We start from the raw sequence: 18,135 nt of genomic DNA, 5'->3' as shown, positions 1-18,135 counted from the left end.
TCTTAGCTGATTTACCGTCGCTTATTATGTCCTGTTTTGTTGTTTTTGTTATTCACATCTGTCCATATTATTCGCACTTGTGCCGTCCTCTGTTGCCATAGCAACGTCTGATGTCTTGCTGCATTTTTTTTTTTTTTTACGTCTTGCGCCCAGTCGAGAAGAGGAAAAGGGAGAAAAAGAGATGCGTTTATGCGTGTGGTTGAAGAGATACGGGGTCGTGTTGCCACGCTGTGTGCTGATGCTGCATCATGCCTCCCTGTTTTTCTCTCTGTTTGCCCTTTCTACCCCTCGCTGACCACATCCCTCGGTCATTTTCGACGGGCCCTTCCTCCCCAGCCAGAGGCCATGTTGGTTCACCGACAGATTGCACAATATGCAGTGGGCTGGGAACAGCTATGCGTGTGGATGTACGCTCACATGCAGCTTAGGAGGCAGGTTACAAGGCTGTACACATGCACAGCAGCATGCTTCCTTTGTGAAAAACCCTAAGCCTTCCAGACACGCTGTTTTCCGCTGTCAGCAGCTCTTTCTTTAGCCACGGTTTCAACTTTTTGACGCTTTCAAACTTCAGCGTGTGCGACTCTGACAAACAGGGCTGACCAGACGCAAAGATGTTGACCTGACAGTGCAACAGACTGAGGTCAAAAAGAGTCAGAGTCATTCTCTGCATTTCTGTCTCTTTGTCTGAGGTTGCTTTGTAGCCACAGTTAAGTTATAGTTGATGGCACAAGGAGACTGCCCAAAAATTCCCCATAATACCCAAAACCATTTTGTTATCCAGCAGACATTTCCTCAGTGTGCACATTTCACCTATTTGTGATTTCTTTTGTTTAAAGATTTTAAATCCATTTCAGTTGAATACTTTGTACTGGTCAAAGTGCATTTGTCGCACGGTGTTTAATGTTTCTTTACTTTTACTCATATTTTTGTCTGTTTGAATGCTAACAGACTAGATTAGTAGTTCCCAACATATTTCAGGTGGCGTGCCTGTTTTTAGTTTAATTTGAAGTTGTGTTAATGGGATCTGGGCTGTTTTTAACAGTAATTTACTTTTAGCTTAGCACTTGTTAGCCATGTTTGGCTAACTGCTTAAAACAACCATAAATGCTAGCTTACCATTTCATTCACCTTCTATTTTTTGCTGTTGCTCCCGTTAAAAAATGTCATTAGCTTTATTAGCTCTGCTTAGCTGTTTATTGAAGTTTTGCACATACATGATCACTTTAACCACCTGACATTAACTTGTCTACCATTTTAGATATGTGACCGTCATGGTGACAGTGTAGGGCCCAATCAAGGACCTAGTCACACAGGCCTAGAGACCAGTCTGTGGCTGGTTGCGACTGATTGCTGGAGGTTGATGGCAGAACCAGGGAAAATTATTGCTAAAGCGCCCAGTTACACAGGCATACAGACCTGACATCATGTGAGAACAGGTAACCTTTACATTTAGCAAGTCATTTTAACAGCACAGGGATGTTAAATGCGTAGCCGGGCCCTTCTTTGTAAAGTTCTGTCTATGTTCTCCCTGAGCCTGTGTGGGTTCTCTCTGTGTAATTTGGCTTCGTCCCACAGTCCAAAGACATACATATTAACGGTAATTTATACTTTAGCAATGAATTTAGGTTGAGCCTAAGTTGTAGTTTATGCAAGTGGCCGATGTGGGAATTTATGCCTGTGGGGGCTGTGTCGATGGCGGTGTGTAGCTACATTTCCGGGGGGTGCATGGCAGGTTACGGTGGAGGGAGTCAGAAGGCTGTGCTGTTACAATGTGCCTGTGTTGTGGATTTATCACAGTGGAATAAAACCTCTGTTAGGGTGTTCTGGTGATTCTCACTTGGCTGTGGGTGTGAATGTGAGCTATTGCTTTTCTCTCCCCGGCTCCCTCTCTACCCCCTGGCTACAGTAGAAGTGCTCCCCTGCCAAGTTGTCATTTCTGGCCTTTCTTTTACTTTCTATGTCTCGTTTCACCTGGAAGTAGATCTCCATAGGATTAGGCCTTGAAATGATGTTAAACCAAGACAATAAATATGTATTTTATATAAGCTCCACAGCGATAGAGGTGAAAAAATTCTGGATGAATTTCTTGATGTCATTAAACTTGTCAAGTTAGCAAGTGTTTTTGAAACAATCTCATTGTTAATGATCTGCTGAATTTCTGTTACATGTATCTGTTACTATGTTTTAGAATTTTATTAAAAAAAATAATGAGAAAGTGAACTGATGATAATCAAGTGCATCCCTACGTATTGCTTTAAAGAAATAAATAAAAAGCATTGGGTCAGCAGTGTCTGAGTCTGCTTATTAGCTTTAGCTTGCATGAGCCAAAGATGTAGTGCATACATGTAATATACAGCTCTGTAACGGCTATTGTGACTTATCAAAAGGCAGTTAGTGCCCGTGATGGTTGACCTGTAGCCGAACAACGCACCATGCAGATATTCTTGGCAGCGAGGAGTGTTTTTTATCATTAGCACGTCCCGTTTATGTCCTCTGGCTCTAGACTCTTTAAGATGTCGCAGTGGGTTCGCTGTTTATGTCAAACGGTCGTTGATGTTTTTACTGCCAGCCAGAGAGTCTCCTTCAGGCCTTGAGGTTAGAGTGCTATAATGCCCACTTCCTCCTACAGAAGTAACAGACCAATCGCAACCTTCCGATCACTGACTTTCTCCCTCCTACACGCCTCGGCGCTCCAATCGTGATTGAGAAAAACAGGTTTTCGTCCATGTGCAGACCTCCCACAGTCTACTCGAGGTTGAGCTCATTCGGGCAAATTTCCTCTCATAAACTGCCCCAGGATCAGTGGAGGATGCTGTAAACACACAGAGAGACAGTTTTTTGAATTCTTACCATCCAGGAACTGGAGAAACGCATCCTACGTTTGGCTTTAGGAAGTAACCGCCACATGCTGGCCTACCTGTAGACCACAGCATTGTCCTTTCATAGGTTTACTGGGAAGGATGTGTTTGTGTGTATAAAAGGTGTCTGAGGGACAAACAGGGGTTGGATGGAGGTGGTTTCCAACTCAAGAGTTGCTTAAGGTATAAGCCGCAAGGTTTAAGTGTTTGTGAAAGACTCGCTTAATTGGCTGAGCCTGTTTTGGGAGCAAATTCATTTAATGTGCGACTTTAGCTCATTTCCTGTCTGCTCACAAGAGAAAGACATTTATATAGGTTTTTGTCTCACACTGACAAAATATTTCTGTATGGAATATAGTTTTTGGGGGGTTTCATGTTACTGTGGTAGTCGAAGTTACTGTGTTACTGTTACTGTGTAGGTGAAGGTCTTTCTATGTCTTTCGTGATGAAAAGAAAGAATGAAAGAGAGAGACAAGAAAGTGCCAAGAGCCAAACCAGGGATAGCATAGAGGATAGTTCCTGCTGGAAAAGTTGTAAAGGTGTTTTGAATCTCTATTTGGATATTTTCTTTCAAACTTTGTGTCATAAATGATTCTGTCATCAGGAAAAGCACCTGTTAGTCTTGAGAACACGCTGTTTTTGCCTCACCTGGCTCCCGGTCGATATACGTAGAGTAGGACTAGGTACTGAAACCCAGTAAAATTGGTAGGATTAAGAAATACGATCTATTATTGGTACTTAAAGGTCAATTTCTCACATTTTATCTGACCAGATTTCATGATTTTTTGATATTCCTTATCCAAAATAAAGTTCTCGCTGGGCTTTGTGAAGATGGTGTCGAGAATTAAATGCTCCGAAGTGTGGTTCTACTTTGTTAGAGTCAGTGCTGACAGTGCTCATTGCCACAAATGCAACAAGTCTTTGGCTTGTAAAGGTGGAAACACGAGAAATCTAGCTCGTAGTTCATCTGTCATTGCTCCACGTATGTTATGCTAGCAGCACGGAACACACACGTAAGCGTTGTAGTTCTTTTTTTCTCAAATATGAATGTTGGTTAATGATTAAAAGTGAATGTTAGCAAGAGGACTGTTACCGGTGAGTGTATTCAGTCTGAATACATGGTTTAAATGTCCCAGTTCCAGCTTCAGATCACTCGTTGAGGTGAAACTGAGGATATGACACAGTAAATGTTGTCAGAAAATGGTAAATGGTCTGTATTTATATAGCGCTTTACTAGTCCCTAAGGACCCCAAAGCGCTTTACATATCCAGTCATCCACGCACACATTCACACACTGGTGATGGCAAGCTACATTGTAGCCACAGCCACCCTGGGGCGCACTGACAGAGGCGAGGCTGCCGGACACTGGCACCACCGGGCCCTCTGACCACCACCAGTAGGCAATGGGTGAAGTGTCTCGCCCAAGGACACAACGACCGAGACTGTCCAAGCCGGGGCTCGAACCGGCAACCTTCCGATTATAAGGCGAACTCCCAACTCTTGAGCCACGATCGCCCAAGAAAAGGTCCTTAACATCTGTTCAAGGTGAAGGTTTTAGTTCTTACACACTGGATACATATGGATTTCATTCATATTGGATGATTTAATAAATATTAATGCATTATATTTTATTTTTTATATTTCATCATTAACCAGACCAGTAAGAAGCATAGCTAACAGCTTTGCTGTTAATGCTAAATGGCTAGCTAGCATTACCTAGCATGCCTTTCCTTTATCATGATTTTTTAAATTTCATAAGTTGAGTGCTATAATTTTGAATGTTTGGATTATTAATAGTTACCTTGGTTAGTTACATTAGGACTGTAGGACAGATGCACAGTTAATACAGGTTCTCCCTATAAATACAGAGGCCACAAACTTAACTTTAGCCTCCTTAAAAAGCCACAGTGATGTTTTTGTCTGTTTACAAGTACAACATCTTAAAAATACAGCTACAATTTGAAAAAAACTCTTATGGTTAGGAACAAATTAAGGTCGACTTTGGCAACAATAACTGGCAGACAAAATACACGTTCCTGCCAGTGTTTCTTACTGTGCACCGGTCATAGGTTACGGGTAAAAAAAATAAGTAAAAAATGATGTGACAGCAAGCAATCGTAGATGTAAATGATCAAAGTTAAGAAATAAATAAACATCATAAATGGGATTTTCAAAGATTTTGTGGCGAATAAGAGCATGTGCTTTTGTTGCTGCTAACATACTTGTAATTCATTTTTAGGTTATACTAAATACTATCTATTTGTACATCAAGCTTTGTCACCTAGTATACGAGGACCAGACATCAGTGCGACCCTTGCTTATCTTTCCAGTTTCCTACAGTTTGATGGTGCTTTCCTAATTGGTTCATGGCCAGAAGTGTTTCTAATTCTGGATCGTGTCAGGCTTAATGATCACATGCGGAGCTGTGTATTTGCTTTAAAAAAATAAAAGTTCTGCAACAGAACAGTTTAACAAACAATGATGGCCTCCTCTCTTGTTCTTTATCAGCGCCACACACATGTTGAGCAGCTGGCGCACTGCTGTCTGCGCTCCTTTTTTTCTTCAGGCTCTCCACATGTGTGTCTGTGTTTGTGGATGCCGATGCGTATGACACAGACTGATGTTGTTGACTCGTATTATCTTGAGGTCTTGTGTTACAAGACTTCTAACCATACTTAACATAACTAACCAGTCTCGGTTGATTTCTTGGGATGAGCCAGTAGCCATTTGTGTATCTGGGGGGTTAGGTGGATTTTTATCAGTGCTTTTTGGACAAGGACATCTGTCTGCAGGGCTTAACATTATTTCCAGCTGTTTCGTAAACCTTTGTCATAATCCCATCCCCGTAACCCTGACTTTATGCGTCTCAGTGGGTGTGCCCGAGTGCCTGTTTTCACCCTGTTATGCAGTGACTCACCATGATATTGACCTGAGAGCCTCTTTTCTCTAAGAATGCTCCCTCAGAGGGCCAAAAGTTGAACTTACCATCTGTGATCTGTTAAACTCATCACTGTAGGAGGCAAACTGCACTCCCCAAAACTCCCTGTGACTTAATGTCTTGTGGTTGTGATTGTTCAAGTGATGTCTTACATTTGCATATTTTAAATGCACAATTCCAAATCATTTAGTATTAGAGACTCTTTAAGAAATTAGCACTTGTCTAGATAGCACTTGTGATTTCCAGCAGTAATCAGAGTCGTTGTTGGAGAGCAGTCATTCAGAATATATTGGCTGCACTGGGTCAGTTTGACTAAGATCCAGATCTTAATATTCAAGATTAATTTTATTGTCATTCAAAACTATTCACAGGAGAGGTCCACAGCAGAACAGCGTGATTTTGTAATAGGGAAAAATACTACAAAAACTCACAAACTGACATAATAATAATCATGTAAACAGTCTCTAAATGACCATGAATACATTCTCACAAGACACTTCATTAGGTACACCTTGCTAGTACTAGGTTGGACCTACTTTTGCCTTCAGAACAATTTCTAGGTGAACTGTAGGAATGTTAAATTGGTGTTTTTTAGAAAGTCACATGTAACATAATTTGATGGGACGGATTCTGTTGTGTCAACCATTTGACTATTCCACAATCTGATTAGATCACTGAAAGAAAGCAGGGCAAGATCCTCAGAGCCAGTCAACTCTAGTACCAGGTAGGATCCACTTTTACCTTCAGAACTGCCTTCAGTGCCATTGATTCAAGAAGGTGCTGGAGACATTCCTTAGAGATTTTGGTCATATTGACATGAGAGCATCACACAGTTGTGCAGTTTTGTTGGCGACACATCCATGATGTGAATCTCCTGTTCACACATCCCAAAGGTGCTCAATTAGATGGAGACCTGGTGAATGTGTAGGCCATCTGAGTACAGTGTGAAATAGTGCTCAGTGGCACTAAGGGCCCACAGTGTGCCAAGAAAATATCCCCCACACAGGGCAGGATTCACCCATGCTTTCATTATGTTTATGCCAAATTCTGACCCTACCATCCGAATGTCACAGCATAAATCGAGACTCATCAGACTAGACAACATTTTTCCAATCTTCTCAGTTCTCATAGGTGAGCCTATGTTAATTGTTGGCAGTTCACACTGACTCACCAAGATTGTCGCGTCAGTTTCCTGTTCTTACCCGACAGCAGTGGCGCCCAGTATGGTCCTCTGCTGCTATAGCTCATCTGCGTCAAAGTTGGATGTGCTATGTGTTCAGGGATACTTTTCTGCACATCTTTACCGTAGTGAGTTGTTATTAGAGTTACTAATTGCAGGTCTGGCCATTCTGCTCTGACCTTTGGCATCAACGAGGCATTTTCATCCAGAGAACTGCTGCTCTTTGGTTGTTTTCGCTTTTCTGGACTATTCTCCGTCAACCCTAAAGATGCTTGTGTGGGGAAATCTCAGTAGATCATCAGCCTGTTTGGTACCAACAACCACGCCACGTTCAAGTCACTTAAATCACCTTTCTTTCCCATTCTGATGCTCATTTTGAACTTGAGCAGGTCATCTTGATTATGTCTACAGGCCTAAATACATTGAGTTGCTGCCACATGGAAATTAGATATTAGTTGAACAGGTGTATCTAACAAAGTGGCTGGTGAGTATATTGCTCACACTCTGATAGTATAAAAACTAACACTCTCTTTTTGTGAGTGTAAATGAGCGGATGCATTGCTCGCCATCAACTACTTATTGTTGCTTTTAGCGTTAAAGTAATAACGCTAAATGTGAACATTTCCAGCCATGAAGGCAAATATCACAACTTGCGTGCAAAAGACCAAATCATTTCACAAGCTTAACGATTAGAACGAGCATTTAATAAATCATGAACTAGAAATGCCAACTGAAAACCTGAAGTTATCCATCATATGATGAATCTTGTGCTTTAGGGATTTCTTCCAAATCCTTTATAAATTTATGTGCATGCTTTCATTTAACATTAATGCTTTAAATCTGGTGCTCCGGGGATGCACTCTGCTAACAAGTTTCATACCGGGCTGTCACGCCATCTTCATCATATGGCACATCGTAGCACAATGACAAGTACAAATGTGTTTCTTCTCCCGAAACGACGAAATAAGAAGCGGTAAAGTTGCTGTGTAGTTGCATTAACTAGTATTTTTGAAGTTTTAGAAGTTATGGCTCCTGTATACTCCAGAACAAACCTTTGGAGTGAATGTTAGAAACAAGGCAGACTCAAGCTGGACATTTATCCAAGTGTCTTGAATGATGGCACAGGGTATCGTAACTATTCTTTTGGGGTCTTTGGCGACTTGCAGCAATATACTGATTATCACTAAATGCTTAAATTAGAACTATCCCGATGGCAGAGCATCGCTAGTATATTAGGAGCCTGCTAAAATTCATTTAGGGTGGAAAAAAACCAGATCGATATTCAGCATGTGGAGGCTTTTGCTGAAGCCAAACATTTAAACACTAAGTATGGAGGTCAGGCACTTTGGTGATTGCTCAAGTGTTTACAGGATCCTCGCCTTATCCCAACTCACAACTGACTGTGCCCACACTGTCTGGCGCTGGAGGCCGAACACTTTTGTGGCTCCAAGTTAAAGTCAGAAATAGAATCAATAACTTGATGAGGAGACAGTTGGGACTTGAGAAATAACAAAAACATTAAGATACTGTGAAAATATTGTGAATAGAATTCCAGCATTGCTCCACAAGCAGCCCGCCGCATGTGGAAAAGTAATGGAGGAAAAAAAGCTTTCCCATTTCCTCCAGTAGTACGAAGCACCTCGCTGTGAACTGATAAGTATAAAACATGTACGTACATGTATAAAGCAAAGTTTTTTTGTTTTTTTCGCTTCTTTTATATACCTGCTTAAGCCTTGTGCACTTGGTGGGGGGTGCAGGAGTCATGGCACCCCCTCATCCCACTCCGTACGGAGGCCAACCACAGGAATGCAAGTCACCGTCAGGAAGCAGTAAAGTGCTGACGCGGAGGTCAGCGAGCGTTTACACACATGTGGCTTTACTTTCACAACTCCACCATTCTTCTTCTCCTTCATCTCCACGCCATATCTTTCTCCTTACCCCCGTCCCGCCTGCCGCTTCCTTCTCTTTATTATTCCTTTTCTCAGCATGAAGGTCCACTACGGTGAGTTAGAGGTTGGGGGTTACACTGTAGGGCGTCAGCACAGGATTAGGCGTTTCATAACAGAATGCTATAAGTCACAGACAGATATATTTTAAAACCCTTAAAACGATGGCAGCAGAAGACCCACTCAGGCGGGAAAGTGTTAATATAACCATAAACACTAACAATCAGATAGCGAAGCAGTGTTTAAATTCAAACGTTGATTCAGGATGTTCTGCTTGGCCTTATAAAGGCAACAGTGAAGATTGATGATAGATCGTATTGGCAGCATCGGCTGTTTTCATCGCTTGAAAATGTTGACCATCTGTTGCAGGAGAAAATGGCTTTCATGCAGTCCAACGTGGAAAACAGCTTTCAGCGCCACTGAATGCAAGACAAAGTATTGGAGAGCATTTGTTAAAGTGATCTGTACTTAACAAGAAACTCCAGTTTGTTTTTGGTGGTGCGCTCACAATAGCATCGATTGTATTGTGTAACCTAGAAGATTTGAGATTAAATGAAATTCTGAAGTACCGCTCGACTGTGACGAAACAGTCACGATTCTGAGAAATGTTTTATTCATGGACGTATTGCTGTAAATCAAGTGCAGACATTCAGGGTCCCCACATACTGAATTCCAGTGTCCGACCTGTTGATTATGATTTTCATCAGCTGCTGCCATGGTGGTTGGGATTTCTAGTGTAGGAAATGCAGGATCTGTCTCTGGAATCACAGTCAATCTTCTATACATAGTTTTTGCAAAGTAATGGATAGTTTTTCTAATAGGATCCACTGCAGAGCCACTTAGTTTGTTAAAACTGTTACCAAAGCGTAGAGTATGGCAGTGCACCAATTGATCCTTCTCTACAGCAACCCAGGCGGTCGATGGCAGGTTATGCAAACTTAGAACAGAGGTAAATTTTAATTATGAAACAAACTAACTAGCCAATCTGAGCTAATTACCCCTAATTAGCTAATTAGCTAATGAGCCCTTCTCGCGTGTAGTTAGCAGTCCTTAGCAGGGATATCACAACCTTAACACCGCTACGCAGGAAAACACTTAATGCAATTTTCGAAATCATCCTCCAACAACAGAGGTAACAGCAAAGTCATGTCTCGAAAAAGTGAACTTTTCCACTAATTCTCCCAATTCAATGAGATTTTACAAAATAAGCATTAAAGATTAAAGAGGTTTTACTCATTTTACCAATGCTTTAGCTGTTTTCTTTACAGATCGTGAAGGTAAAATGTTTCAATGCAGTGGATGAACATGCTAGCAGTTTGTAGCTAGCAGTTTCGTTTAAGTTGTGTATAACTGTTTATCGCAAAAAGCTACCTTGTTAGTCCCTGACAAGATCGATTTATATGAAGCCTGCTAATATGGATTTGGCAAGAAATGTCATTTTCAGGCCTTAATTCACCGATTGATGGAGCCAGAAAAATAATTGAGGTCAGGCTGCAGACACCGTTGCCCAGCAGGTGTGCTGTTTTCCCCTTAGTTCAGAAAATCGTGATTTAATTAGCTGCTCAATTTTGTTTTGATGGTGTCTAAAAATACCAGAAATTCTAACAGGCACGCTGCACATGGCCAGACGGGCCGTGTGGTTCTGCACGGCTTCAGGAAACACTTGCCGTGCACTGTAGTATGAGAGCAGGCAGCCCCTCTTGTTTTGACGGGGACAGAGAGGGCAGGGCTTCCTTCGTCTGCTCCTCACATTCCTCTCGGAGCAGACTAAATCTCTCACAGCCATCTCACTTTGAGCCTTCATCTTCCCTTTTCACCACCGAGATGTGTTTTCTATCAGTTGGAGTGGGCTCCTGTGTAAATATAAAAGCCTTGAAAGTCCTTTGACCCCTTGAGCCTGTTCCATACTTTCCTTTGCAGGACATGAGGTACACGTCTGCACACAAAATGCTGAAGTTTCTGGGGGTTGTTTTTTCTTCATACAGCAGTGTTGACAAGGAAACTTAATGCTGAACCACAGCCATAATTAGCTTTTTGCTGTTTGGTACAGATTGCATATTTGCCTAAAGCACACTGTGTATATATCTTTCTTTCTCCATCAGCACTTTCAGACCATGCTGAAGACCAAGCTGAATGTGCTGACGCTGAGAAAGGAGCCGCTGCCCACGGTGATCTTCCACGAGCCCGAGGCCATTGAGCTCTGCTCTACCACACCGCATGCAAAGAGCAGGACCCACGCTGGATACAAGGTAGGGGGTCACATGAACCTAATAATCCTCAAATCCAGTCCTGAACACTAAATCTGTAATAGCATTATTAGAGCCTTAATCCAAATGTTTTTCCTTTTCTTTTTGGTCACAAGTTTAATTAACTTGCACCGTGGATTTCCCAGCACAGAGTTTTTAAAGTTTTAACTTTTCTGTCTGAGCCACATACTTGAGAAATATTGAATGTCTGTGTGGGCACACACATACGTGCGTCCTGGCATGAATGTGTCCCCCCCCTCCCGGCTCTACTAAGTGTTAGATGTAGGGTTTCTAACTGTGATCCAACTCACAGCCCATATTCTCTTTTCTCTGTCCTGAAAACAGAAAGCAAACAGGGCTACAGATTAAAATAGCAGCCAGGCTCTGTTATTACACACAACACTTCTAACCCACTAACTGTGTCTTTGTGTATTTGCCTCCCTTGTGCCGCAGCACTGTAAGCCTAACAAATAAACTGAAATCATCGCGGAAGGCAACTTCAAGTGGTGGTGGTGGGGCATTAGGGTTTTATTTTGCATGTCTGATGTTGTTTTTGGTCTCTAATGCTGTGTCATTAACAAGCATGTTGGAAACGGAGGTTTTTCTAACTTCGCTAAACTAAAACAAACCTTTCGTATCTGGCAGCTGACATTAAAGAACATTCCTGCCAAAAACAACCGACGTGGAACACACAGTCCCAGCTCTTGTTGATATTTGTATTTGTTGGATCAGCGTACAGAACAGCGAACATGAACACACGCAGACTCATGCAGATGCACTCGTACTAAATGCATATACGTCTGTGGGGAGAAAAACATCTCAAAAGCAGCTACGAGGGCCAAAAGTGCTGAGTCCTCTTTGGCACTTCCCAAAAGCTCCAGAAGTTGAAGTGAAAGTCAGTAAGAGGACCTTTGCTGGCAGAGCAGAGCAGTTTGGTCTAGCTAGAAGAGACACAAGTTACCCAGCAGCGTTTCCACTGGCTCATATTGAGGTACAGGTGGGAGAAGGCCTCTTATGTGACTCAACATCATATGCTAGGAAGTTAATAAAATCAAACCTAATGCTGTGGAATTTACATAACTTTTATCCAGTATCCAGTCATGCATGACTGGGGCTCTCTGGTAACCACCGGTTGCTTGGTAAAAATATTATCGAGCTGGTTGCCAAGCGGTTGCTAGCTGTTGCTTGGTGAAATTGGCAGCAAAGAAGGGGCTGGACCAAAACCCTTCTTACAGTTACTTTGTTTGCCTACAGCTTGCTGCAGTTAGCTGCATTTTGAATTAAAAACATGCTGTTGTGTCTGCAAACTCCTTTTGAACATGTTGGTCTAGATTGCATTCAACTTTTCAAGTTTCAAGTTACTGCTTGGTGGCTAGTTAGCAATTGTTTGCAAACAAATTGGCAACTTCAGTGCAAACTACAGGTGAACATGGCAAATTGCTAGAAACCAAATCAGTCATAAGGAAGTTTTGAGGGTGGCACCCTCTTTGTGACAGTGGTGGTGCTTTACAAAAGGCCGGAGGCAGAGCTGGAGATGGCAGAATTGAAGACGCAGATTTTCATTGGGAGTAAACGCTATGGATGGAATTACAAATGAGTACATCAGAGGGACAGATCAGGTTGGACAGTTTTGGACACAAAGTTAGAGAAGCAAGGCTGAGATTGCTGGGACATGTGCAGAGGAAGGACAGTGGATATGTTGGATAAAGGCAGGAGGAAAAGAGGAAGACCTCAGAGAAGATTCACGGATGTAGTGAAGAAGACATGCAGAGGGTTGTTGTGACAAATGCAGTGTCACAAGTTACTGAGTCATCAGGATACTGGTGTTTCGCGTGTTACAGTTAATTTCCACTCACTTATTGTTTGTAATTACCAGTACATACACACATAAATAATTTCCTTCATCTGTCTGTCTGAGACTTCTTCAGATGTGAGTCTGCCTCGCTGCCTGCATCTGTTGGCTTCTGTAACTTCCTGTCTGAGTCACTACCTGCCTGTCTGCATATCTGTCAGCCCACCTCTGCTTTTTGGATTCCTTGCCATCCTTCCTGCAGAATATTATAGCATTTATTATCCCCACGGAGTGTTTTACGTTGCCTTCCGTGAACGTCTTATTTCACCCTCACTCTCTCCTCTCACATTCTCCGGCCGTGCACCCAATTTACAGACAGACAGGCAGGAAGGCTGGCTGAGGACTGCTGTTCCTCTGCCAAAGCTAGCAGCTAGCGAGCATGAAAGGCCACCTCTCATTGCCCCGCTTTCCCCGCCGCTGTCAAAGCGCTCCACTTCACATCCACTGACAACGTGTGCAATGTACTTTGCAGCCATGCCAGCTTCATCACCACACTTCATGGCAATTGTGAAATTACTCTGGAGTCCGCTTAAAAAAACAATATAATTTTGTTGTGTTTGAACTTAATTTGTTCTCTTCACCTAAGAGTAGAAAGTAGCTTTTGAGAGTTGCCTGGCCGGGACCCCGAGGAGTAGGGCTGAACGATTATGGAAAATAATCTAATTGCGATTTTTTGCCCCAATATTGCGATTGCGATGCGATATGCGATTCTTTTTTAAGGTCTTTGTCTTCTGTATTATTAAACAAAGACAAGCAATACATCATATAGTATGGCCAATACTATATTACATTAATTTTAAACTGTTCTTTCCTGGAAGACAGACCTCTGTTATGATGACATGAGGTGATGCATGAATTGATGACTGACATTTTTATTTAACTTCTTCAATCACAACAGTATATTTGAACATACACAATAGTTTATTTTTAGCTTACAAACATCTGAGCATAAAGTGCTGACAAGGAACCCTGGTGTAAACATTAAAATGAAAGTCAGTACAATGTGCAGATTGCAGAAATATACATAAAAAAATCAGTGGCTTTACCACACTCAGTTTTTCGACATCTGTGAACTACTAGACAGTCATTCAATTAAAAAATAATATTAAATAAATAAAACTAATAAATAAAAAATACACACATCTTACTGATCTCTGCAGTCAGTAACATTACACATAAAGTGCAAACATAATAGCAATTGTATAAACACACACACAAACACGCCTTTAAAGTTTAAAGGCGTGAAATTGGACGGTCTAGTTCTGATTAGCGTCACCGCTGTCTCGGTGGAGTTTAATAAACTCGGCCGTCTGCTTCTTGCTATCTAAAATATAACCAGACACTGGTGTAAATTCTCGACTGTCTCATACTTCTGTTTAATAAGTTTTCTGTTTGACGTTTAGTCAGCTGTGTGAAAACCAAGGAGGAACCCACCCGGGGGATTAATAGTTTTATTTTATCTAATCTAATAACTTTAATCTCAGCCAAACCGATTTACTCACGAACAAACAAAACACTGAAAAAAGCCCAACAATAACATTTTTAGGTTGTCTAAGTGACTTATATATTACGTTTAACCCGAGCAGCGAAACTCCGCGGTGATCTGAAAATGATGTGCCGGGAGTTGTGCCGTTCTCGGCCGCATCAGTAACCCTCGAGCTCCCGGCTAGCTGTCGAGCTGGTGGGTAGCATACGCCTCTGAAAACGTCGAAGCACTTTTGCAAATATGGGATATCTTGATAAACCGAGCAGATATTTGATGTTTACACAACTACTTTCTCGCCTGAAAATATGTTAAAAGTTTATTTTGTGACCCAGAAAGATTAGTATGAGTAATTTTAAAACTTAGTAGCGGCCGCCATTGTTGGAAACTGGAGTTTGGCTGGGCGGCGCTATGAATTCTGGGATATGGTAGTAATTTGGACAGCCTTCGGCGCGTCGCTGTGACGTAATCGGTCTACAAATGCGGCCTCAGGAGGATGCAGCCCATGAATTTGGACATGTCCAGAGTATAATCGCAGCCTTTGCGGTTAGAAAATTGCACTTGATCATGTCGCGATATTATCGCAAATGCGATATATCGTTCAGCCCTACCGAGGAGTCAAACTGGCTTTTAGAAAAAGTGGGATTTTGGATGTGGCTATGAGGCACGAGCGCACAAGTCTCCAATTCAGACCCACCTTACGTATTTAACAGCCCAGCAGTGAGACAGACAGTGTGCAGTCTGTATAAGTGTTAACGTGAATGTCAAATGAAGGCTAATTACCCATCATTCACTGCTATAAATTATATTTGTCCTGAAGACAAGAAGAGCAGAGCAGGAAAAAAATGAATCTGGGAACCTCTGGGAAATTGAACACTATATCAATGAGCAAATTCATTCAGCTTATGTTAGCCTGTCTGTCCAAAGGCAACAAAATCCTGCTAACAATATATCTAAGGTTTGCAACTTACCATATTATATTTCATTTGTTGGGGGAAAAGTGCAGAAATGAGATGTTTTGGATTTGCTTCTGTAGTGCACCAAAAGGCACGGGGCATTCAGGCTCGCTGTAACACCGTAACATTGCTCTGTATTGACATCACTATGCTATGTTATCAGCTACTTCTGCTAGTCATAATTCCCCTCTGTCACTGACGTCATTCACGTCAGCAGCCCGTGCAATGCAGGCTGGTCCTACCATGCCTTTATCTAATCTGTTAGGCAGAGAGCCTTTTTGTCTGTCTCCATACTTGATATTCTGATGTCAGATTGTGCGCTGGATGCGCTGTCACTCCTCCTCCCAGAACAGAACATGCAGTGATGACATTTAAATCGTTTTTACCATGCAGTTGAGACGACTGGTGCTTCCAGCTGCCTGCGCTGTGGAATGTGCCAGCAGATTTGTATCAGCGTTTCTGGCATTTATGTGTATTTGTGTGTTCGTAGCTCGAAGCATCAGAATCACTGATGTGCAAACATTCCCGGGTTGTTTCATCCTCGTTTTAAAATTCAGCGATTGGTTTTCAGACCTCACTGAAAGGACAAGAGATGTTGATGAGAGCAGTATTCATGCTTCTGTTTAAAATTTAGCTTTACTCTGACCACCGAGAAACTGGAACTGTTGTAGAGAATAAGCTGAATTCACTCAAGTCCATGTCTTTATAAACTGCTAGTGGTGACAGTAGATGGTATAATTTGGCAATGAAATGAGAAGGTGCCAACATTTTATCACCATTTAATGAACATTACCTAAAACAACTATTAACTAAATGTGTGTGTGTATTTGCCAAGTTTCAAAGATCTTTCAATTTAGAGAAAGTGCTGTTTTGCTACTAGTTTAATTACTTTTAAGTTCTTTATTGTTGTTCAGTGAGAGAAAGCTAGTCTGTATTTGGGCTAACCAGGGCATTAAAGTCTGGTTCACTCTCCGAGGTGAAAACGTGGAGTACAACGGACACGCTGGTCCACTGTGTGGAAAACCCCCCCAAAACAACAGTGATTTGTACAAGGACCCATTGGAACACCTGCCAGTTTTTCCCATTTCAACCCCAGCCTATAAAGGATCAGTTACCTGTGTCACACACGTGACAGCCAGATCCAGGAAGTTAAAACTGTGATGACGCATGGCACATGTCCATAGTTATAACTATAGTCATAACTAACCCTGTACTTTTGTTACCACGTCTGGAATTACTGCTATTCTTATGCTACACACCGGCAAATAACTCACGAATTGCCGCTTTGTAACCATATATGTTTCGATCGTTACCAGTGAAAGCGCTTTGAAATCAGATTGTGCTTTTTGATAAACCCTGTATATTTCTTTATTTTAAATAAATAAAGAAATATAGACAAGCAGAATAAAGAATATTCTGCTTGTCGATTATTTTTATGTGAGCAGAAGTTAGTAAAGAATTGGGACAGAGGAGTTAAGTTATTCAGGCGTGTTACCTCTGCTAGCATCGCGACCAAATACTGTCTGTGGCCATGTTTTATTTTATTTGTTTCCCTGTGTCACCCACTTGATAGTCATTTAATGAAAGCAGGGAGGGAGCTTTTGTCATTTGCATACAATACTACACCCTTGGTTTTCAATGCATACAGCTACTGAGTACTGATCCAATACAAGTGTTACAGCTTCATCATCATCATTCATTATTTGAGGAGGAAACGGGTTATTCATGTGTCAGGTAATGACTTTTTTGCGAGTACTATTGTCAGTGTAGTTGTACATAGTTGAATGGTGAGAAGTATATGCGTACAGTTTAGATAAGTTCCACCTTGCTCCATCTTTGGACTATCGAGAGTCTTGTGCTGCAGTAGGCTGTACGTAAGTGAGAGTGAATGAAAAAGCTCCTTTCATTTACACCAAAGGGCTTCTGTCTTGGCACTGAACCAGTCAGAGTAATTTCTTTTTTTTCCTTTTTTTTTTTTTGGGCTGATACATACCACATCATCTCCCAACACAAACAAGCAAAAAACACACAGCGCTTTGAATCGGGATTAAAAAAAAGAAGCTGATCCATCTTCGCGTGCCGTGACTAGCACAGCCAGCTGGACTGTGCTGATTCAATACATTTAGAGGAATTTTAACAACCACTTCAGGAATGCTGAATTCGCAAGCAGTGGATTCCCAGTCTTGTTGGAGACACAGAGGCTTTACAGAGGGAGACACCTTCTACTGTCAACAGTTGCATAGTTGTGCAAAGCTAAAGGATATACAGTACGACTTTGGTGTCAGTAAATATCTTTATCATACTGATGTAAATATTTTGGGCCAGTACAGTACTGAATATTTGACAACAGTGTGTAACTGATATTATTTCCCTTAAATGCAAACCAATGTATGACTGCTGATGAAAACAAATGAAAGGACAAACCTGAACCTTTGAAAGAAGGAATGCTTTCGGGAACAATGGCATTCCATCTCTCAAGTAAAGATTAGACTTACACTTTATGTTGGTTCGGGACATTTTCCCTTCACAAGTGTTGTTTTTTCTGCAGTTCTTTTTCAAATTACCTGCTAGTTTTCTTTCATCCATAGATAATAGCAGGTATTTTGCTAACTCTTGGCAGCCAACATTCAAACACCACCGCCAGAAACAAATCTGAAATGTTTCCAGATAGGCGGT

General features: G+C 41.7%; 1 protein-coding gene across 1 annotated transcript in view; it reads left to right on the top strand.

The window, feature by feature from the left end:
- pid1 (phosphotyrosine interaction domain containing 1) overlaps positions 1 to 18,135 on the top strand; it is a 33,927-nt gene that overhangs the window by 2,661 nt on the left and 13,131 nt on the right. Inside the window, exon 2 of the mRNA XM_082502210.1 lies at positions 11,025 to 11,171. Within this exon, the coding sequence (XP_082358336.1) occupies positions 11,025 to 11,171 (147 nt within the window). The remainder of the gene's footprint in view (positions 1 to 11,024; positions 11,172 to 18,135) is intronic.

Source organism: Aulonocara stuartgranti, assembly GCF_965226115.1.
Source record: "Aulonocara stuartgranti genome assembly, chromosome: 14".
NCBI classification, from domain to species: Eukaryota; Metazoa; Chordata; class Actinopteri; order Cichliformes; family Cichlidae; genus Aulonocara; species Aulonocara stuartgranti.
The sequence above is the reverse complement of the archived record's forward strand: the minus strand, read 5'-3'. Positions and strand labels throughout refer to the sequence as shown.